Below are 24,407 nucleotides of genomic sequence, written 5' to 3'. Positions count from 1 at the left end.
ATACTGCCGCAACATCTGTACCCGTGACCTTTGCCATAAAATAGACTTCACACAAAAAAGTCATATGAAACAGAAAAGAATTTAAATAACCGCGTGCGATGTTAATTGTGACCGTCGTAAAAAGATAAGGCATTGTTCGAGCGAGCAGCGCCTCCGTACAATTACCATCACCTACAGAATCGTTCACACACGACTTAGTCAAGTGTAGACTATGTAATAAGCCCGCAGGACCGACACTACCCTCATTAAGTTCGTTGGAAAACTGCAAATTGTTATTCACGCGTGAACGGACGTCCATATAGAACGTATCCGCTGGGGAAATATCTCAATCGATCGACCTTCAGATTTCACTGCAACAGGACAAAAGTAATACATTCCGTCACGTCGGCGGTGACGCGGCGAGAGAAACGCGGCCGAATTCGCGACCATACGTTTGACACAATGCCGGTTCATCGGCACCGCCGCCGGTACCCACTGCGCCGCCCGGCCCCGGCGCGGAGGCGTCTTCGCAGGTGCGTGCGCGCAGGTATCCCCCTCCCCCTCCCCGACCGCGCCCCCCGCGCCCCTCGCGGCCCCCGCCCGCACCCCGCAACCCGCCGCGCTCCGCCATCTTGAATTCCGCTCACTCAGAGGCGCGCGCTACTCGCGGACAGCGCACGTACCGCTCCGCGTCACGCTCCGCGACATATTTGTGTTCTGTGTTCAGTGTCATGTTGTGATAGTGCAGTGACGAAATGGAGTCGACGCCGATCTGTCGGTGCCGCGTGCTCTACCTCGGCTCCGCGGTTCCGCAGCAGAGCAAGGACGGTCTGCAGGGCATCCAGGAGCCCCTGCGCGAACTGTACCCGGACAAGGGCGCGACGAGCGGCGGCATCGACTCGTGGCTCTCGGTGTGGTCCAACGGTATCCTACTGGAGAACATAGACGAGAGCGGGTCGCGAGTCGCGCGTTTCTTCCCGATCTCGAGCCTTCACTACTGCGCGGCGGTGCGGCGCGTCACGGTGGAGGGTGCGCCGCGGTTCCTGCCGCTGGACTCGCCGTTCGCGCGCGCCCCCGCCCCGCGCCGCCCGCCGCTGTTCGCGGCCGTGCTGCGCCGCACGCACGGCATCAAGGTGCTGGAGTGTCACGCCTTCATCTGCCGCCGCGAGGCTGCCGCCAACGCGCTCGTGCGCTGCTGCTTCCACGCGTACGCGGACAGCTCGTACGCCAAGCGCCTGGAGGCCGAGCGCGCCCCGCCACAGCTGCCGCCCGACCAGGACGAGGAGCTGGAGGTGTACGACGGCGACGAGAACCACAAGGTGTGGGTCGGCGAGACCGAGCGAGACGACGCCAGCGACGAGATCCCGCACCCCGCGCGAGCGCCGCGCCCGCGACAGATAGCTCGCCCGGCGTCCGTGCCGCCTCCGCCGCCGCCGCCCGAGGAGCCAAAGAAGAAGGCTGCTACTACCAAGAAGACAAAGAAGAAGTCCTCGGCGTCCGCTGACGAGTTGTACGCGGGGCCGGCGGGGGCGATGAACGGCCGCTCGCTAGGGCGAGCACCACCTGCGTGGGCGGGAGGACATCATCCCCTCGTCCTAGTGGCGCATCCGGCTGCTACTCTGCCACACGCTCGTCACGCCACTCTAGGACACCGAGGTCGCGTACCGGCTGCGCTGGCGGCGGGACCATTCCCTCCAGGGCCGCCTGGTCCGCCAGGTCCCCCGGGTCCTGGGCGCGGCCGACTGCAGTACGCGACCGTAGACCCGCGGCGCTCCAAGCCACCGCCAGCTGCGCTGAAGGCCGCTCAAAGCATGACAGGGCTTGAGGCGGCAGACGACGCGGGCGGCATCTATCGGAAGAAGGGGCACCTCAATGAGCGCGCGTTCTCCTACAGCATCAGGCAGGAGCACCGCAGTCGGTCGCACGGCTCGCTCGCCAACCTGAAGTTCGCGGCTCCACCCGAGGTAAGACCCTCAAACTCTATTCAATCAAGTTCTATGGACCATAGGAATAAAATTTTAGATAGTCGCAGCGTCAATGGAAGCCGGAAGGCCTCTAAAAGCGAATTCCGACTCCGCCTCAAGTCACATTCCGTTATGAAATATGTAGGTAGTTAGGTACCGATGAATATTCATGGTTCGATCGAGTCCGCGTAAATAGTAGGGTCAAGCTAATAAAATGAGCGACGGCTGCTTTCTCCATATAATTAAGCAGGTTCGCTACCGACAAAGGGTCTGCTGATCTTCGACATATTACGTGGTTGTTGCGTTTGTGTGCGTGTGTACGTACACACTGGTTCATATGTATACGTGTGAATATTGCAATCGACTGCTTTTAAAGATTGCTGGAGATATTCGTTCTTTACGACTGGTATTTTTTTCATAGGTACGTAACTGATTTTGTTGAAACATAACCGTCCCGTTAGGATGACTTGTGGAAATGAGGATTTTGATTATTATATTACCTGCGTTTTTGTTTTCAGTTTTTTATTAAGAAATTCACTTTTAATGCACTTGAGAATCTCAATTATCTTTTTTATTATATCATCTGTTGGAATTACGGATGGTTCATACGTATGTCATTTTTTGCCAATATAATTCAATGAATCAATAATCTGGCTTTTGTCCTACCTTTATTATGAGAAACATTTAAATGATCGTGATTCGTGATGAAACTTCTGAAGATTTTGCCTCACCCGGGATTTTATGACCTCGTGATCAGCAGACATATACGCACTCGGACCAGTAAGGAGTATTAGTATACATAAATTCTACAATCCTACTAATATTATAAATGTAACAGTTTGTCCGTGTATGGACTGATTTTAAATTTAACACATATTTTTTACCCAGGGAAATCTTTTCACGCGGACAAAGTAGTGGGTAGTTAGTAATCAATAACTACGTCAGTGATTGCATTGAGCAACAGACATTTATTTAAATACTTTACAAGAACGGACATACTAATTATATTTTTTTGCATAATCTTCAAGTTAAACGATGTCATTGAAACGACCTCTAGTAACAACTTGAACGTGTTCAATTGGTCCTTACATAAATCAGCCTAGCCTTTCTTCCAACTATGTTGGAGTCGGCTTCCAGTCTCACCGGATGCAGCTGAATACCTGTATTTTACATAGAGCGGCTGCCTATCAGACCTCCACAACCCAGTTACCTGGGTTATAACAAGACACCCTTTAGTAAGACTGGTTGTCATACTGTCTGGCATCTGACGGCTGGTAACGACTATCAGAGATCTTTGAAAATGACAACCGGTACCCATAATTTAACGTGCTTTCCGAAACTGCCATTAGTTAAAGTTATTTCGTTTATCCATTTTATTTCGCTACAGGAGAGAAAAAGAAACGTTTATTTTAAAACTTTGCATACATTTATACATACATACAAACATATTTATGTATAATTGATAACCAAGCCCCCAAATTAAAGATTCTACAAAGATTTTTTCTCTCACGAACAATTACATAGTTTGGAAGTCAATCGGTCAAGTACAACTGAGTGATGTTACAGACATATGTACAAATACACATACACACACGCACATAAGTAAAATTATATTACATTATGTATTACACAAGACACAGACACGGATCATCACGTGCAAAGGTCTCGGCTCATCACGAATAAAAATGCCACTTTAAAAGTTGTATAAACTGAAAGATTATTATATTGCTTAAAGATAAACTAGACATGACTTAGAAGAGGCAGAACTTAGTTAAACTTAGTTTTAAGATACTGAAATCATTTTGTAACATACGATATATGACGTTTCTTAATAATGTATCTATCTATGTGTACAATTTATCCATGTATACAATATTTTTCTGCTTAATTCATAAAAATTACTGGCGTGATGTTATTAATCTAGGAAAAGTATCTTAAAGAATGTACGGGAATTAATACGAACACGCATATTACCTTGAAATGCCCGACGTTTCATCGCAGGTTACACTGACAAGTTTTAAAGTTATGAGTATTACATTTTGTTATTTTGTCCATTTGGGAAACCCCAGACAAATTAATTAACATAAAATCTAGTTTTTATATTATTAGGCAGTTATCTAAAAACAACTTTGGGATTTACATATTTGTTAAATATTTTTGCATAGCAATCAAATCTACGTTCCAGTTCCCATATCCATCTGAACTCAGACAAACAATTTTGTTTTTAAAATATTTTTTAAAAAGAACTCTCAGGTATGCAATGCCGCTTCACGATGTTTTCCTTCACCGTTGGAACAAGTGATAATTATTTCTAATACACACATAACTTCGAAAAATCATTGGTATGTTGCCTTGAGTTCGAACCCTCGACCACGTGCGTGGGAGGCGTGCTATAACCACTGGACTATCGCTCCTCTTTAACATTTTTAAACCCAATACTGCCTTACTGCTGGGCAAGGGTCTCCTCCCAAATTGAAGGAGAGGTTAGGCCTCGAGTCAACTACGCTGCCCAAGTGTAGATAGGGGAATTTGGATACTCTCAAGAACTGACATACACATGTATCTTTCCCCTTTTATAATAAAAAGAAACTACATATGTTTAATTCCAAGTCTTAAACTATCTTTTTTCCAAATTTCAATAAAATCAACTCACTAGTTTTGTTCTAAAAGCAAAACAGACAGACAGACAATCACATTCTTATTATCGACTTGAATTTCATATAACATTCATAGAATTCTCTGTAATATTCAGTCAGCGATTAAATAACGCTTATAAATATAAACATGATGATATATTGTGAATCGTGAACATTTTCACACGTTTGTACAAACGTGAGCATTTGATGTACTACGTGGTTAGTTATTAGTCCTTCGCTGGCATATTATAGAATTATAGTTATTATATCTTTGATGATTATTAGCATTACGTTTCATAATGCATCAGTTTCTGCTCGCAACTTTGTTTTAGTCAAAACTCCTTTTGACTGATCATGTTGGTCAAAAGTAGTTTTGATTGATTTTGCTAGTCAATAGTAGTTTTGACTGCTACATATAGATTTCTCGAGGTAAAGTTATCCTAAGAAAGGATACTTTTACAATTCAGATAATAAATCTCCAATAAAATCCAGTCCGACTCTTTCATCGTAAATAATGTTTAATTGGAAGAATTATTAAAATCATAGACATTGACACTCTTGGAAAATTCTACATAATTCTACATAAACGGGAATGAACTGTTACACCGATTTATAAGCAATTCTAACCAGATAACACCTTCGTAAAACGTCAGCGTTTTATCGTACATGTTTAAGGTAAACTTATGTCAAATTTTGCACTGTAACTAGCGTTGCACTATGCCCATAGCTAGTTGTGCTCACCGGTCAGTAAACGATCTATGGGATAAGCAACCCTTGGCGCGGTCATTCCATAGATGGGTGACCGCATACTGGTATTTGAACTGAGCGTCTTCGTGCTTCGGAGGGCACGTAAAAAGTCGGTCCCGGTTGTTGTCAATTAAGATAACAGTCGTTAAGCCACGTCAAAGGCCTTCGGGCTTGAACAACTTTGACAGTTGGTTAACCATACGATAAGAAGAAGAATCAGCTTTATTCTCTTACACAGTTTCCTGCCCGCCTCTAAGCACGTTACAAGCTATACACAATGATGTTAAACGAACACCGAGTGTCCGTGCGGTAACAGCGATTAGTCCACTCAAACCAGTTAGAAAATGTCGCCCTGATGCAACTCTAGTTTGTTGAACCAAGGGAATAACATACTACTGACATGTACCTTTATATAAGTCGTATTTCTACTCATTACTTTGATATTTAGATCTCTGGTCTCTGCCTACCTCTATGGGAAGTAAGCGTGATTTTGTGAAATTATGTTTGTTTGTATGTATGTCTGTATCTAAAAGTGCGTAGATTTGACATGCTTAGTAAAATCGTGTTGTTCTTCAAAAATAATTCAGCTTTATGTTAACTTACTGTTTGGTTATATATTGTACAATAAATCCAAATTAAAAAAGTAATTTCAACATGATCCTTGTATCAGAAAAAATATAATAAAATTAAATTTATAAATACACAGCGTAATTGTTGTACAAATTGCATGAAATCGACCTTCAGTAATCTATTAATGCTTAGTCATAGATTACAGTAGTTAGTCGGAACAAAAACACAGAAAAATTTGCTATTTTTTAGAAACATAATTCCATAGTACAAAATTATTTTAAACGCAATTTTGTGTGAACGCGTCGATGTCTTTTATATGAGAACATGTGTTTTTTGATGTTGTGTATATTCAGTGGAAGAAGAGCTTATCTTCCATGAATGTATTGTCTTCCTATGACTTTTTTCTTTTGTAGATCTTATTCCAAGTTTGAACTTTATTCATAAATCACCCAAAATCTACATCTGACAGAGCAATTCCCGAGGAAGAAAGTTTGAGATTTTTATTTGTTAAGTTTTTGTGAAAATATCTCCTTGGGCTAGTTACGTATCAAAGAATGTCTGCGATTGGCTCGTAAAGCCTTTTTTTTAATATACTCAAACGTTTTATCACTAATTTATACCTGTTTTATGAAGCATAAATAAAAATATAATTAAATACTGAACTGTAGATATAACATTCCGTGTATTTCAATCGTAAAGCAATTAACGCGAGCGAGTTTTAATTGTTTATAAATTAATTAACTAATTGCAATGACACGCACTTAGACAAACAACTAGCAATTAACAGTCTTAAGTGAATTTTAATATTAATTATTTTTCTACTTTATTTAAAATGACAAGATGTATGGATGTGAATGAAGGAAAAAAAGGTTTTAGAGATCCAAGAAAGTGGCGAATTCTAGTCTCACTCTACCTTTCAATCATTCTCTAGTCTCTGCTACTCTGCCTGCCCCCATGGGTAAAATACTTAATTTTATTAAAAAAGTTCGAGGCGCCCATAGCCAGTTGTGCTCACCGGTCGGTAAACGATCGGTGGGTTAAGCAACCGTTGGCGCGGTCATTCCATAGATGGGTGACCGCATAGTGGTATTTAAGCTGGGCGTCTCCGTGCTTCGGAGGTCACGTAAAAAGTCGGTCCCGGCTGTTATATACTAAGGTAACAGTCGTTAAGCCATGTCAAAGGCCTTCGGGCGGCTTGAACAACTTTGACACTAGGTTGACTACTAACCATACGATAAGAAGAAGAAGAAGAAGAAGATTAAAAAAGTTTTCACTGCTGGGAAAGGGTCTCCTCCCGGAATAAGGGAGTAATTTGGCCTTAAAACCCAATCACCATGTCTTTTTTTTTTTTTTTTATATAATTTTATTTATTTAAAAGTAGCTTAAAACTAAATACATATTAAACTCGCCAAACATATGTTTAACGGCGAGATTCGCTCTTATCATATACATATGCTACATCTATTACAAAACAATTTGAAATTACAGTCTAAAACTACGTATACTCAACTTAAATACAAATATAATATCCAAAGCATCAACAAACAGATAATTTACCTTACATCCATAACAATAATATTTTATATGTATATATTTTTACTCTAAAAGGACATCTTTTAGTTTCTTCTTAAGACTATTATAACTAACTTTAGGAACTTCTCTCAGTAAGGGAACTATTTTATAGAATTTTCAAGCAATATAATCAATCAAATACTTATGCTGTTGACAATTATTTAAGCAAATCCTACTAATATTATAAATGCGAATGTTTGTGAGTATGTATGTATGGATGTTTGTTACTCTTTCACGCAAATACATCTGAACCGATTAAGATGAAATTTGGTATATAGGTAGCTGAAGACCCAGAATAACACATAGGCTACTTTTTATCCCGGAGTTCCCGAGGGATCAGGATTTTCATGGAAAGGGTTTACAATATTATATTAACCTATCTGCTTATACCTTTATATAAAACCGTGAAGATTTGAAACAATTCAATCATTTCAATCTCACAGTTACACTGAACTACTTTACCTGAACGTGAGACGTTCTATTGTCATCTTTAAAGCCTTAAATACAACCTTTTGCAAGTGAAATTGAACCTTAACACAATTGCAATAAGGACGAAATCAAAACAAAATAAGTTACAACTTTATTTATAATAATAGTCAAGCGAAAATCAATCTTATTACTGATTACATAAGGTATAAGGTACCCGCGGGTATTAAGGCCTAGCTAAGGGAGATTTGTAATAAAATGAAGAATATCCAATATAATCAACCAGTTTTTATAATAATCAGTCATGTACTTATATTACTACCGAGTTTAAACAAAAAATAGCTTCTAAAGCTTAAAACTAAAACATTATATCACTTTTAAAAAAACGCTGTCTTTAGGCCTTATTATAATAGGGTAGGGTAAAAAGGCCTATACTATATACTATTCAAAAATCAACTTAAACTAAGTAAATTAGTATTCTTGACATCAATAATCATTAACATAAGGCAATAGAAAGCATAGTAGTCTTAATAAATTAAAAAAATGTCCTTATTCGCATCCATCAGGACATTGAAAATCATCAGTATATTCTGCAGTCAAACCGACACATTCTTCGTGGTACCATCTAGAGCATCGCGAACATTGCCTCATAGCATCATCCATTCTATCTTATTTGCAGGCATGACAGTACCGATCATTTTTTTTTTGTGATTTATTTTTGTCAGATCGCCTTCTGACCACAATGCTCGTTTGGGAGGCATCGTGACTGTAAGCACTAAAAACAATAATAATATAAATTGAAAATATAAACTACGTACAGCCTTGGCCAAAAGTATTAGGCACCCTATAAATTACTGCATATTTCAAGATTCCAGAGAAATAAAACTAATTGTAATGATTAAAGTACTTTATTTCTATTAGAACATTATAAAAACACCAATACTTTGTTGAGTCACCCTTTGATTTTATGACAGCAGCATCTCTGTGGTCATACTACGTACAAGTTTCGTACAATCCTTTGTTGAAAATGCATCCCATTTTTGCACTAACGCGTTTTTTGAAGCAGTTTTTGATGTTTTCGAGTGTTCTGTTACTTTTTCTTCTTAAAATACATCACAAATGCTTAATGGGGCTTAGGTCCAGGGACTGGACAAGCCATTCCAACGGATCAATAAAATTATCAGTAAACCAGCGCAGCGTGGTGGCTGACTTGTGACACAAAGCATTGCCTTGATGGAATTTCACCATTTAGGTTAGTGTCACAAAAAAAACACGGAAACAAAGGTACGAGTGCAGTTTCCAGCACATTAATGTACTTTTCACTTTTTATGCGAGTTTTGCAATTTAACATTTGGCCGACTCCATCAGCAGCCATTCAACCCCAAATCATTACACTGTCTGCGCCGTGTTTTATGCGTGGGACTACGCAATTTAGGTGATAATCTTCACCTCTGCGTCGCCTCACGAACGCCACACCTGGTGTTTAAAATACCTGTAAATTAGAAAAAAAATCACACATTACAAACCCTTATAACATTTAAGATTGCAGACTAGCATTTCATTGATCGTTGATATTGTGTTATAGACTGAATTAGTAAAACTAACCTCAAGTTGGAATTCATCACACCACAGCACATTAGACCAATCCTCCTCCGTGAAATGTTGGTGTCTCAGAGCACACTCAAGTCGTTTTCTTGGGTCGCCTCCTGCAAGCCACGGCTGCTTCCTGGCTTTACAACCTTTTAAGCCTTCTTCTACCAGCCTCTGTCTTGCAGTTCGAGTGCTTATCGGGTTTCCAATCTCTTCAGTTAAAGCCGTAGCGAGCTTCAAAGAAGTTTTTTTTCTGTATTTTACCGACCCACAGATAAGTTTCCTATTCTGACGGCTAGTAGGCACTCGTTTTCTGCCTGTTCTTGGTTTATTTGTGTGAATGCTAGTCTCAGCGAATCGTTTAATAGCTGATTGCACTGAACACCACGAACATTTCACCAACTGCGCGATATCGTTCTGATTCTTACCTTGCTCATGGAAAAGTTCGAAATTAACACGATTTTTAAAAGTAATTTCGTTTGTTTTTGGCATTTTCAAATAGATTTCTTCTCGCTTTAATCACAAAACCACAAATGTTCTAGCTTTAAGCTTAGACTTTCAAATGCAGACTGACAAAACATCAAAAACAAAGTTGCAAGAAATTATGATATTTGGTCATTGATGCACCAGTTGTTAATCGACCACTAAAATTTGCCACTAATTGTTTTTAATAGTGATTCAAGACACCAAGATCAATTTTCAATAGATTATTTATTCATTATTCAAATAGCACGAGTGTGTAGTAACTTTATTGGGGGTGCCTAATACTTCTGGCCAAGGCTGTATATACTACCACTAAAAAACATTTTAAAAACACGCTCCTACTTATATAGCAGTTAAAAAAATAGGAGTATAATAAGGCCTATTGTAAAATTTTATAGGCCTTAATATCCGCCAACCACCTATTTACAGAAAAGAATAATAATATAATTTTTATAACTACAAGTCTCTTAAAACGGTAATTTACAGACAAGCATACATTAATTAATAAGCGGACAGTCAATACAGGTTTGTAAATATGATATTTTCTAAACAACTTACGTTTTACTAGAGTCAATTTTTATAATTCTTGCTGCTGAACCGCACTTCTGAATGACTTCGACGATATTTGCGGGAGGAGAAGTGCTAGAGTGCGTCCGCCACTTTGCAGCGACTTGTATACGCTCTGAGCTTGTGTGACAGTAATCTTGATCGTCAACTACTGTATTTCGTACGTTTTTTGTGATTTAGGCCTTATTACCCGTCAGGCCTTAATACCCGCAGGTACCTTATATAAAATGTAAATTTATAGTGGTGCTATAGCACTCGGCAAGGAATATTTTGCCTGAACTCCGAGTCATCAAGTGATATATATTTTTTTCTACATCTTCAGTAACGATTATAGTTATGTATTTTAGCTTATTAATATAATTCCTTAATGAATTTAAATCAATACCCTTTATCATTATAATTTTGTTTGTTGTTCACATAAACGTCGTTCATCATTTATCGCAGACATGAAAGGGATTTTTATAATAGTAGTGATATCCACATAAAGAGAAAAGCCTTGGCAGGAACGATTTATCTAGGCAATAAATAACAATTCTATGTATTTCTAAAATAAAATTACCGTAATAAACAGCATACCATCACCTGAATAAGCCTCATGTTCTTAGAATGTTGTATAACTCCGATAGTCGAGAGTACTGCATACGAGGCTCTCTACTAAGTTGTTGGACTATAGTAGCGAGTTGTTTGTTTGTCGTATGATTAGTGGTCAACCTAGTGTCAAAGTTGTTCAAGCCGCCCGAGAGGCCTTTGACGTGGCTTAACGACTGTTATCTTAGTAGACAACCGGGACCGACTTTTAACGTGCCCTCCGAAGCACGGAGACGCCCAGTTCAAAAACCACTATGCGGTCACCCATCTATGGAATGACCGCGCCAATGGTTGCTTAACCCACAGATCGTTTACCGACCGGTGAGCGCAACTGGCTATGGGCGAGTGTAAAACTGATACATTGTTATGTTACTCACCTGAGAGGTGACCTGATATCTATTGTTGATAACATCTGTGTAAATGATACTAATATATGTATACGGCTTTGTTTAGATTCTGACCTAATTCTAGTTATAAATTCTTGTAAGTCACTTGGTAAATATTTTTATTTTTAAATGTAATTAGCGTGATAATAACCCCCTCCTCGTTCAAAAGGAGACTCTTGCCCAGTGGGACTGTCTTGGGAAATTAAAGCGATGAGTGTTTGCAATTGCAGTTTAATTAAAAGTATTTTTTACTTTTTAGATACATGATTTTGTGTTTTTACATAAGATTCTAGGTTTTTCTATACTATTTAATTTGTTTAACTTTTTCAAGATTTTTGGAGATGTATAACTTTAATATTTCCGAAAATTATGTTTTACCAGCGGACCCGACAGACGTTGTCTACACGTCTTTAATTTGAAAATTTTAAACTTTTTTTAATAATCTAAACAATTCTCAAATCCCCTTGAACACACTCAAAAAAATTCATCAAAATCGGTCCAGTCGTTTAAGAGAAGTTCAGTGACATACCTACACACTTACAGAAGAATTACACCTGGTACATAACAATAAACTACTCAACGCCCAAGTTTCAATACTTCTGAATAAGTATCGGTTAGTTTATCAGAAAGAATTTCGACAGTGGTTTTCATACATTTGCTGTCATTTATTCTACCAGATTGGTTATCCGACACTTATTAAATTACAACAGGCTTGTCGGTAAAATAAATATTAACACAACTACGCATACTTAAAACAGCACCTCCCTTTACATAGTCGGTTAATACGTGAGCAAAGACAGATTTCCATACAGTACTTTAGAAAACCTTTTCTATTTGTAGTACAAATACACAGTTCAAATAAAAATTATTATGAATTGTGAAAGTGAATTCACTTGTCCGTACCGTCTTATCTGCTAAATTGCTGTGTCGATTTCAATGGGAATACGAATATGTAGATGTTCGAAGTATTGTTGTTATTTAATTGTTTTTACTTCTGGTATTTTTTGACCAGCTTTTCTTTTCATCTAGTTTAAAGAAGTTTGTTAGCAAAGTACACCGCCTATTTCCTGTTCCGTGGCGTAATGGTACAGTATTCCGCCAGACTGGCGAGTGGTCAGAGGTCGGAGGTCAAAACGTAAGACTTCTCTCCCAATTTTTATACTCTGGACATAGATTTTTTATTAACAAAACGCATATAAACTTTTCACCCAACCCGGGCATATTTGCGCCTGGATTCCTTTGAATAAGCTAGTCAAAGTCAAAAGGAAAAAATGTAGATATTGAATGGACAACTCGCTATAAATATTCCACACCATAGTTATTTATTGAGCAATTACTATGCAACTAGAATTATCCTCGTTTTTTTACTCTTCAGTAATAAGTATTTATTCGCATGGAACGGCGTCAATTATCGCCTGCGCTTGTTCGTGTATTAATCAGAATATCTTGATGCTAGGAACATCTAACTGATGGTTTAGCGAAAGTGTTTTAATACTTCACTGACTATTGTTTCAACATATAATGCTAGAGTATGAACGTAAATAACTTGACTTCGCATATGTTCAATGTTTTATCTCCCATTTCAGACAGTATTTCTTTTTCAATACAAAGTAGTCAATCTTTTAACCCGAGTCTTCAGCTGTCTTCGTGCTTAACGTAATTGAAATCCTGTTGGCGTGAAAGAGTCGCAGTCGGACAGATTTTCGTGCGGACGTATAGTTTAACCTCTACTCCCTCATTTCAAGAGAAAAACTTTACTCAGAATAGAAACAGTAATGAGTTTAATTTATTGAATACCAGCTTCTGTTGTGACTTTGACCACGTGACAAGATTTCCCGAGTTAAATAGTATCCACATTATAAACTATCTATAGAATATACCTGCCTCAAAATTCGTTACATCAAGCATCCAAACTTTCGCATTTATAATATCAGTATGATTACTGAAAAATAATATGGATGGCCATTTTGAGCCCCGCAAGTGTAACCTAATATTGAAAAGATAAATAAAACAAACACTAGGTCATTGTAGTTGCGTGATCTCGAAAGGTATTAGGTATTTAACAAGCTATTGTTTCTCCCGCGGCTCCGCTCGGCTGACTACCGACACGATAATAACACTTCACAATGGCGGCTTGTTTTGTAAATATCAAGACATTAATAACATTGTTTATTTTTAAAAACGTAGATTAGAAGTTGTTATGAAAAAGGTTAAGAGACCAGTTGATAGGAATTATTTGAAATTTATTGCTAACGTTCTTGTGTGATGTGTGTTTTATTTGTTCAATATGGGTACTAGACCATTTGTAAAAATGTTCCAGTACCTAATACTGGACAATGTGGCACACATGTCTCGGGTTAGCAAAATGAGTTGTCAAGTATTTTATTAAGGCTTTATTATTTTTGTGGTCTTAGCATAAGAGTATGCTAGTTTGAAATAGTGCTGATTTCAAATACCACAATTATTAGGACAAATATACATATATTTACGATAAATTTTGCAGCTGGAAAATTGCTCTGTCAATACCCCTTATTACATGAAACCAACAAGCTTTCTTGGTGAAATTTAGCCTGAAAATAATCTATACTAATATTATAAAGCTGAAGAGTTTGTTTGTTTGTTTGAACGCGCTAATCTCAGGAACTACTGGTCCGATTTGAAAAATTATTTCAGTGTAAGATAGCCCATTTATCGAGGAAGGCTATAGGCTATATATCATCACGATACGGTCATTAGGAGCGGAGTAGCAACGAAAAATGTTACAAAAACGGGGAAAATTTTGACCCATTCTCTTAGGTGACGCAAGCGAAGTTGCGCGGGTCAGCTAGTGCCTAATAAAGTACATTTTCAAGCTTTAACTTAACACGTTACTAAAATATGTCCTATTACTTTCCTAGTCAAACGACTTGTTAGTTTTTCTCTAGCGGAACTTACGTACTAATTCCGCATTTTATAGCAAGAAAACTGCCGGATTCTTAAATACTTATGAGACGGATAAGATTAAGATAAGTTGACGGAATTTATTAGTAAAACATACATATGCACATAACATCACGTGTGTACCTAATAGGTATAGGCAGAGGTGTATGAAATAAACCCACGTTTCGCTGTTAACAATGTTAGTTCCATGTAATAAGGGGCGAGGCTATTGCTATATATCCGGCACGTTATCAAACTCCAGGTTACTATTGAGTAATAATCTAATACAATATTAAAAACTAATAACATGACTCGGGAATCGAACTGGTCTCCTCGAAACGGAACTTTTTAGTATTTTTCTTTCCCCATGGGAGAATGGCGTAATTTCTTGCCTTGAGTTTTTAATCATTACGCTTGCCAGAGTGTAAAGGAGTATATTTCTAAGATATAGTTAGAATCGCAGCATTAATACCCCCATAACGAGTAGGTAGTGACAATTTATGTAAACCACTAGTTGTTGACTAGTCAAGAATGTTGGGGCAACCAGTTTGTGTGCTCCGCGAAGGCCTCGCTCAGATCCAATTGGTAACTGCTAGTTATCAGCTAAATAACAAGCGGATTTTATAAATAAATAATATTATATTTGTTCACAGTACAATGATATGATATAAATGTTATAATACCTGTTCAAAATTTGACGCGTTTAGTGTAAAAAGCGAAGTGACAAAGGTGTCAGAAATAAGACCACGTTTCGCCATTATTCTTGTATTGCCCGTTGCCTCAAATTGTCACAATTATTGGGCTTTGCCTGACTTAAAAGTTTAAACCTTATGATCATCAGTCGTATTGCTGGAGATGGATTTAAATAGCAAAATAGACGAATTGATATTAACCACTTAACTGCTTAATAATTGACGGCCATGACAGTTACTAATTAAATAGGTACTTTTATTACATAGGATCATATTTATTTATTTATGAGAAGAGGCTCTTATGGTGGTCATAAAAACGCCTCGTTAATATATTTTTATATCATATTTACATTTACTAGCCGTTAAGAAAATGTTTACGATCTCATTTCAATAAATTAAAAAACTTGTAGTTTCGTTGTTTTCTATTACTTAGTACAGAGTAGAAACTACTATTTGCCGAACATTTAAAAAAAAGGCTAATTATATTAATATTAAATGCAAATTCATAACGGTGATGTCTCGAAGAAAAGGTCAGGAGGGTTGTACGCGTAACCAGCGGTCGTGTTTGACAAGAAGTTTGTGAGGATCATACCAAGTGGTCTATGCCTACTCATATGGGATAAATTACTTACGTATACTATGTATTAAATGCAATTGTTTGTTACTCTTTTACGCCAAAACTACGTAATGGATTTTAATAAAATTCCATAGTTCCGTACCAGTAGCCAAAGTTGTTGAAATCTTTGCTTTAATTTAGCGATTATTATTTCTTTGACAATAACCGGGACGAAGCACGCTCGCTTCAAATACCACTAACCTCCGATGTCTGAGGTACATTCAGTGGTAGTTTATATATTCAAACTGTAATTTTTGAATGAGAACTCAGAAACCGCGGGTTAGGCATCCATCGAGGGAATGTCCGCGCAAAGGCTGCTTAACCCGCAGTAAACAAGCCGGTGAGTGCAACTGAGCGCCTCATTTAACGATTAAACCACAGTCTATTGTCACAGTAACTGTTTAAACATGGCGCTAACACAGTGATTATATTAAGACATACTTTAGGCGTTCTATAAAACTAGACGCGCGTAGCAGCGGACAATTAGTGGTAACGGGACGTCTGTGTCAACGGATAGGGCTGCTTTGACAATGAAAAAATATGTTAATGTGCTTATGTTATTTGCTATCATTCCTCGCATTTCGATTAGAGATAAATTTCCAGCAGAGGAACAGCAATTCTTTGTGAATTTGTTTTCTGCTTTATGAGAAGACACTGTTTGTTGCTTGTATTTGGTTGAGTGGCTACACGATATTGAAGCTAGTTTTTTGGTAATTTTGATATATTTTTATAACGTGGACTTAACTATATTGAGAAGTCGATTCTTTCCTTACATATGTCTTAAATTAATATCAGAATAAAATCAACAAGTCACGAAAGAAAAACTTCATTACTTACATTATTTTAAGAGTAGGTAGAGACATAATGCCATTTGGTACGACCCCCTACTCTCTTCCCTTACTTCATTAATATTTGCACAAGACAGTTTTTCTATACATTTCAACACAATTGAAATATTAGGTCGGGGAAAAGTCTTTTCGCATTATAGTATGTATGAACTTGTAAAAAAATATTTTCTCTACATAAAAAAGCTCGATATTTGGGTGCCTCACGAGCTCACTGAAAGAAACCTAATGAACCGTGTACTCATTTGTGATTCTTGAAACCAAAGACATTTTATTACAAGTTTATACATACTATAATGCGAAAAGACTTTATCCCGGCCTAATATGTCACATTATTGTCGCGACAGCCCTACAGTCGCATCCAATCAATCTAGCGGTGTGGTGGTACACTTTGAACGGCATTGTCCCACAGCTGACTAGACAATGTATTACGAGCCGAGTTTTTGTGCCGCCACGCTGTGTCAATGCCTTGTTTGACGTCATTACGAATATTGCACTGGTATTAGCTAAAGAAGAGCTCGTGATTAAACAAAAGTACGGATCGATCTATGATGTATGCTTGCTGAGGTTGGTCTGTGGATGGGTGACTATTTGATGTTGTCCATCTAGAACACCCGTTCGAACAGCACGTATCCTTACTCACCTATATTTGACAGATTCTCTTCGTGGACTAGACTAGGTGCTATTCGCACGGGTGCTCTAGATGTATAACTTCGAATTTATACATATCTAATTCCTCCCTGTTTCGGTAGGCACGTTAAATTGTGGGTCCCGGCTGTCATTTTCGAAAATCATTGCTAGTCGTTAACAGTAGTCAGAAGCTTGAGAGTCTGACAACCTTACCGAGGGTTATCATGGCATAATGCTTATGTTGGAGCAGAAATCAAATAAAAAATAACTCAGATAAGTACTTGTGTTTTACTCAATAGTATAGAGAAATGCCTTTGAGATAGGACTGTTTAACCGATTCTCAGTAATTCAAAGCCATGTCAAAGGCCTTTCGGGCGGCTTTAACAACTTTGACACTAGGTTGACCACTAACCATACGATAGATAGTACATTATCTATCGAAAAGTCAAAATTATTCTTTAAACAAAACTCGAGGTTATAAAATCAATGTCATTTTCATATTCTACGTCGCATTTAGAATATATTTAACAACTCATTGTATAATATCCACGTAAAACGGTTGATAATATTATAATTCGCGACAATAATGTCTTAAGAATGTGGGTGATCGTATAATAGAGTGTAATGATGTAATACGTATGCAATTCTCGTCCTTGATCACATACTTGACTTTGACCTGACGTTTTGATATAATTCAGATATTTTTTACTTATTTGAAAGGTCAATTTTGTGTCATGAATTCTGTTTAAAGTTTGACATTCAAGATTTGCTATTCGATCAATTTTGGCGCTTGAGTCAAGTTGTGCGATAGTCCGCCAGGTATAACGAGTGTGGAAAGAGTTGGGGCACGACATACCCTTGAAAACTCTGTAAGGAATTAAATGAAAATGTAATCCTTATAATCGAAAGTGATAACAATATCACTTTCGGATAAGTGAAGCAATCCTTTTAATGCAAGAACAACTGCTATAATTTTATCAGAAATACTTCCCAGATTTAGCTTAAAGGTATCAAACTCATAGGTTCTTTCATCCCTATATACGGTTATTGTTTAACATTGTTTTTAACTTCTAACATAAATGTTACTACATGATTACTACTCGTACTATTATTTACTCTGTGCTCTTTTCTATCGCTACCGTATTTAAACCTCCAACCTTTGTACCCTACATATTTTAACCACACCAACATCAAATCTGTACATAAATATTTCACAAAAAAGTATTGCTACGTTTCGCAATTCACATATAAGAAATGCCAATAATTTAAGGTGTGTGAACACAACTTTCATTGGAATGTGAAGCCGCTACTATAATTATAAAACACCGATAAATCTGCGAGAGCCTCTCTCGAATATTGTACCACAGGGGCTCTCAACACTTTTTTAGTTAAAAGTATTTTTAAAACAAGTTTTTTTTTATATGGGCTTACATACTGAAAAGCAGGGTTAGCAGACATTAATGTACAATTGATGATTATTTTGGCAGTTATTATGTTTTTAAAAGAGAGAGCTCAAAGAATATTTACTTAAGGTTGAATAATAAATATAAGCAGTATTATTTGAGTTTAACACATCTCCTGAAGGCGAATCTCATGCGAAGTCCCAAATGTACATGAGATCTTTGCCTAGAAGAAGGATACATTAGTTTATAAGTTACCTTTTGGCTCCTATATTTATGGGTGAGGTATTTGCAGCTATACTGTGTCTACAATACACAGTTTTTTTAAAAGCACAGATTATAAACCACTGTAACAGCAAAATATAGCCTATCAACAGATATAATTGTCCAAATATTCGAAAGCGTGGCTAGAGACCATGACGAGAAGACTTTAGCACATTAAATAATGACATAACTGACTTCAACGTGGACGGACCTACAGTTTTATTTATTATTTATGTATGTATGTTTGCTGTGTGAAAGTTAAAATGCATGTTTTCGTGTAAAAGTGGTTCTTGAAATGTTTAACCTTCATTTTTGTGTTTTCTTTTTACTACGATTTTCTTTTGACGTACATTGATGAACATCTATTTAAAATTCTACTAATATCGTCAAGTAAGACAAAGAAATACTATGAATTTTAATCCTTTTGTGTATAGTATACATAAATATATATATGTTTGAGCACGAAAAGGGTTCAGGAAAAACCTAAAATTAAAACATACCCTTTGAAATCGTTTTGGAAACTGCTTAAGTATACTTTTACATTCTTCATAGTACATAGCATATAGCAGAATGAATGATGATAATGATGTCAAAAGTGACACTTGATTGTCATATTTACTGAATTAAAGAACGGATAAAACTCGTGTAAATTCGATTTTAAGAATAAAGTAAAGCGTTAAATATCCTCGTCTTCATAACATAGTCTTTTGAATAAAATAACTTAACTTACCAACACATCTCTGCCTATCCACATAAAAGGCGTGATGGTACAAAACAAGAATCAACTGCTGCACAGATACGATGATAAGGAAACAGCGGGCACATTCCGTCACTTTCACACTAACGGGACTCGAACCCCGGTACCTGCGCGTTGCGAAAACCACAACCAGTTACGTGCGACCGCCGGTTTTTACTCCTATAACGTTTAAGTGTTGACTCATTTTAGTTCAAGTAAAAGTCTGAAATCAGACAAGTTATGAAAAACTTGTTTTGTTATTATGAAGCTAGCTTCTACCCAGGACTTTACCATCATTCTCCAGCCTCCTACAATACAATTTATAAAGTATCTGTATGCCAAATTTTACCAAACATGGTTATTGAGCGGAAAAGTAACAAACAAACATAAATACTTCCAATCTTTTACTATTAAAAATATTAAAAGGATAAGTAGCATTGAAACTAGGTAATCTTACACTACATTTAAAGTGTCTAAATCCATTTGATTTATATATTATTAATATTAAAAAAATATTATGACAATAATTGTCGTCATCTATTTGAGGTTGGTAAAATGTTATGTGTTTTTGAAATAATGCATTATTGTTTGGTGAAAGACTTTTGAGAAGCGGTGAAATAGTTGTGTAGATTACAAAACAGTCATCTTTTTTCAATTAACAATTACATCAATTCATAGATCGTCGTATTTAATTCTTTTGCAACGATACGCAAAATAATAAAATCTTGATTGAATGATAATTCAACAGAACTAATTCATTCGGTCATTCATAACTTTCATTCATGACTATTTATATTTTAAGATTGTAATGATTATGAAATACGTTCCCACGGTCTGACTAATAAATAACAAAAAACCGTTATATGTTGCATCGTAATCCATAGTTGCTATATCAATGTTATAAATGCGAAAGTTTAATATAATCTGTGGTCATCGTTTTTCTTTTTATTTCTTCTAGCATTTACTGCTATTTATTAACTAGTTGCTTTAAAACTTTTTTTTTCAGTAGACCTGCTTTGAAAAAAACTCTTTTACGATGTCTTTTCACGCGAAACTTAAAACTACTGAACACACGTAAAACTACTCAACAGCCTGAGAGACATGTAAATTGACTAAAATAATTTAAATATTGATTGTTTCAGTAGTTGACAAATCCATCAGGCTTTAGTTTCAGGCATATTAACGTCTGCTATAATGCTTTTATACTATTTTTTACTATTTTTGCCATAACGTAATATGGCGTTATGACAAAAATAGTATAATATCTAAAACGTACCTATCAGTTTTTTTAACTTGTCTTAGGTGCAGCGCAGACGACAGACTATCCTTGACGCACTTTTTAGTCTGTGAAAATAGAACTTACGCAAATATATGTAGTAACGCGCCGGACTTTTTGCGCGTTGTGTGCGTTACTGTTATTGTTGGGCAAAGGTCTTCCCTAAAACCTTCATATTGTCTGTCATTTGCTGAGTCTCGTCAACCCTCCAGATAGTTGCCACAAACATATTAAAAACCTACCTCGATATCTACTAGACATAGGCAACTAAAATATCGCAACTTAACACTATCAAAACCACTTTCATTGATGCCAAACAATGATCAACCTTAACGTCTCTCTATAGACTTGATTTTCCAATGTTATGTTTATAATCTTTACGGTCGTAAGCACATATGAGTTGTTACGTAATAACATGGCATGCCACAGTTGTTGCAAATCTATGAGGAAAGTATACAGTGTTCTATGTTCTAGTTGAATGAATGAGAGGTTTTTTCAATTGGGACTAATTGGGAGTTGATAGCGTTAACAATCGTTTTTGTTATTCAGGTTTTTTAAAAAGTGTGTGTTTTTTTCCAATCTTGTGTTTAAAGCAGAGTTTTTTTTAACTTTTTTGTTGCGAACCCTTAGGAAATCGAGCATAATTTCAACAATAAAGATTCGCGATAAAGTCACAATTTACTGAAATGGTTAGCATGTGGCATTGACCAATACATAGAGCGTTTTCCGAGGCAAATTTTTGTGCATAATTTGTTAAAGTTAACTAAAGTAAAACAAGTGCAGGAGGCTAGTATTAAATAGAACTAAAATGTGTGTTAAAAGTAATTATGCCAAAAAAAAGTATAGGAACTTATCATTTTGTTAACATTATGAAGGGAAATCGTTCCTGTGTTATTATAAATGATTTAGGAAACGGATAGTCGGTAATTAATGAAACTTGAAATTTTTTCGATGAAAACCTTTGGCGGAAATAATTTGGGTTTTAGAAAACATGATTTTATGACCTTATTACATTAGCTTATCAGAGAAGGGATTTCCTACTAATATCAATTTACTATCGAGAACAACAACTGTTTAGGTATCGAAAAAAAATGTATGAAAATCTGATTAGCGCCTCTGGCGTATTTCGTAAGAACTATTTTTCTAAGTACTTTTCAGTAGTACCGAGTGTAGGAAATCTACAGTGCGAAAAGGAATGTGAATTATCTTTCTGTCAGCCTCTATGGCGCAGTGTTTAAGGTGGTCATCACACCCCGACCATGTAAGGTCGGTCGTACCTTCGATTCCCATGCTAGACAAATATTTGTCTGATCCAGAAATTGATTCGGGTCTGGCTTTACTTTGTTATTTGCATGTATGTTAAAGTTCTCGCGACGAAGGAAAAAGAAGAAAAAAAAAAAGAATTATTAGTAAAAAGTTTTGTGTTAAACCCATGTATATAATCCCGTATGTACCATTATGTATAATTAAATAAAATTAAATCAAGATGCACGGCATGAGACTCCTTGCTCAATAACTACTCATATCCGTTTCGCATCATATTACCCAGTGCTTTGCGTTTAAAGACTTGTAATCTGAACCTGGTGTTAATAGAAGTTATTATTATAAATACTTGTTGCTTCTGCCAACATTTTTTCTTGTAAATTTTAGTATAATCTATAATATTATATTTATAATATAAAGCTGAAAAGTTTGTTTAATTTTTTGAAGGCTTATCTCAAGAACTACTGGTGTGAATTGAAAAATATGTTCGTAGACCTGACTAATTGCAATTAAAATCAACACTCACTCTCGATCACTACACTTAGTGCTAAATGGTATTTGAGCTAAGAGTCTCCTACTTTAGAGGGCATGTGAAAAGTTTACGTGCCATCTGAAGCCCTTTCAAACCACAGTGACGTTAAGTGTCCTGGCGTTTGGTTGGCTATAAGATAAATAAATGTTCAGTTACTACCTACTACCTTCATGCACCCTAAAAGGCATAATTCGACTGCCTCAGTGGCGCAGTGGTTTAGGTCACCACGCCGCTACCATTGCGTCGGTCGTGGGCTCGATTCCCACACGGGACAATAATTTGTATGATCCACAAATAATTGTTTCGGGTCTGGTTGTACTTTGTGACCGTTGTTTGTATGTTTGTAAAAGTCCCCGCGGCACAAGAGCAATTCTTAGTGCGGGAGTTGTCTTTTTAAGAAAAACTAGAATAATCATAGTTATCAGAAGCCTTGAAACAAAAATATGAGAACGTATGACGATAATGCAAATGCGACGCAATATCCAGGAATGCGGGACAAGCCGTGCTGAATAACTTTGAAACACAAGCGATTATCAACTCTATATGTAAGTCGATAAAGATCATGTCATATCATTAAGTTTTGTGCAAGCTTTGACGTTTTCTGTCAAAGTAATATCGCCCTTATTTAAAGGTAGATAAAGTTAATGCCAGATATGATGTTTGTTAGGTAAAATACGTTCGTATTGGTAGTGCATTAAGGTTTATGTAAAGCCTTTTATATTGCAGAGGCTTCGCTGAAATGAGTTTAAGATATTCATCATTATTTTATGTACTGTCAAAGTGCGATATTGTAATGTCGTTTTTTTATGTAGTTTGATGATACATAACTCATGATTGCTTACAATCATAGTTCTGTGAACATTTGGTTTTGCTATACTATTATTTCTAAAGAAGTTATGATAAATTAAGCTTTGCTCTGCTCATCTAGCCTAAGCTTGAAATTACTGTTTCGGTCTTCATAATCATGACCAAAGAAGAAGTTCATTGTTACATTATTTATTTTCGATTATCCGTTTCACCGGGCTATGAGAGTCACCTTAATATGCCACGCTGTAAAGCCGAATCTGCGAAACTCAAAATAAAATTTTAAAAATAACTTATTGATATTTTGACTCCATCTTCATTCATTCATCTCGTTAAATATCTAGTGACAGTGATCAAACAATTGCAAGCTTAACCTTTACTTAACTTCTTTCATAATGTTAGTTGAGGTTTCAAAAATCTAGTTTCGGTTAATTGGTACGTTTGTCAATCGTTTACTACGAAACAGTCTGATGTAATGCTTTGAACTAGCTTTGAGTTTGTTTTCGTGAATTTTGAATTATTTGTAGACGATCTTATTATGTGTTTTGTATAGCTATACTTTATGCTTTGTACAGCTCAGGAGGTAACCTGAAGTTTGATACTATGGACGGCAATATGTATATGGTAGTTAGAGATGTACACAGCGGTACTAAGCCCGGTAATATATGGCAATGGTAGTTACATGGGACCATCAATATAAACAGTGGCATGTGGGCGTATTTCATACACTACAGCTTATACCATTGGGTGTCAGAGGCTTCTCTCCCTCTTCCATGCTCGGAATTCCATATGGTAGTGGGTTAGCCTTCGATTTTTTCCTACACACAATTTTTTTTTCTTTTATTCGGCACTAGCTGACCCGCGCAACTTCGCTTGCGTCACATAAGAGACAATGGGTAAATTTTTTCCCGTTTTTGTAACA

At 37.0% G+C, this 24,407-nt stretch overlaps 1 protein-coding gene across 2 annotated transcripts in view; it reads left to right on the top strand.

Moving 5' to 3' along the window:
• The first annotated feature begins 470 nt into the window (after window positions 1–470).
• The window catches only part of LOC142981494 (uncharacterized), a 48,836-nt gene continuing 24,899 nt past the window's right edge, over window positions 471–24,407 (top strand). Inside the window, exon 1 of one of the 2 annotated variants that reach the window (XM_076127454.1) lies at window positions 471–1,943. In XM_076127454.1, the coding sequence (XP_075983569.1) occupies window positions 735–1,943 (1,209 nt within the window). In that variant the 5' untranslated portion in view covers window positions 471–734. The remainder of the gene's footprint in view (window positions 1,944–24,407) is intronic. The other variant, XM_076127453.1, reaches the window with a different exon arrangement.

Source organism: Anticarsia gemmatalis, chromosome 20 (assembly GCF_050436995.1).
Source record: "Anticarsia gemmatalis isolate Benzon Research Colony breed Stoneville strain chromosome 20, ilAntGemm2 primary, whole genome shotgun sequence".
NCBI classification, from domain to species: domain Eukaryota; kingdom Metazoa; phylum Arthropoda; class Insecta; order Lepidoptera; family Erebidae; genus Anticarsia; species Anticarsia gemmatalis.
The sequence above is the reverse complement of the archived record's forward strand: the minus strand, read 5'-3'. Positions and strand labels throughout refer to the sequence as shown.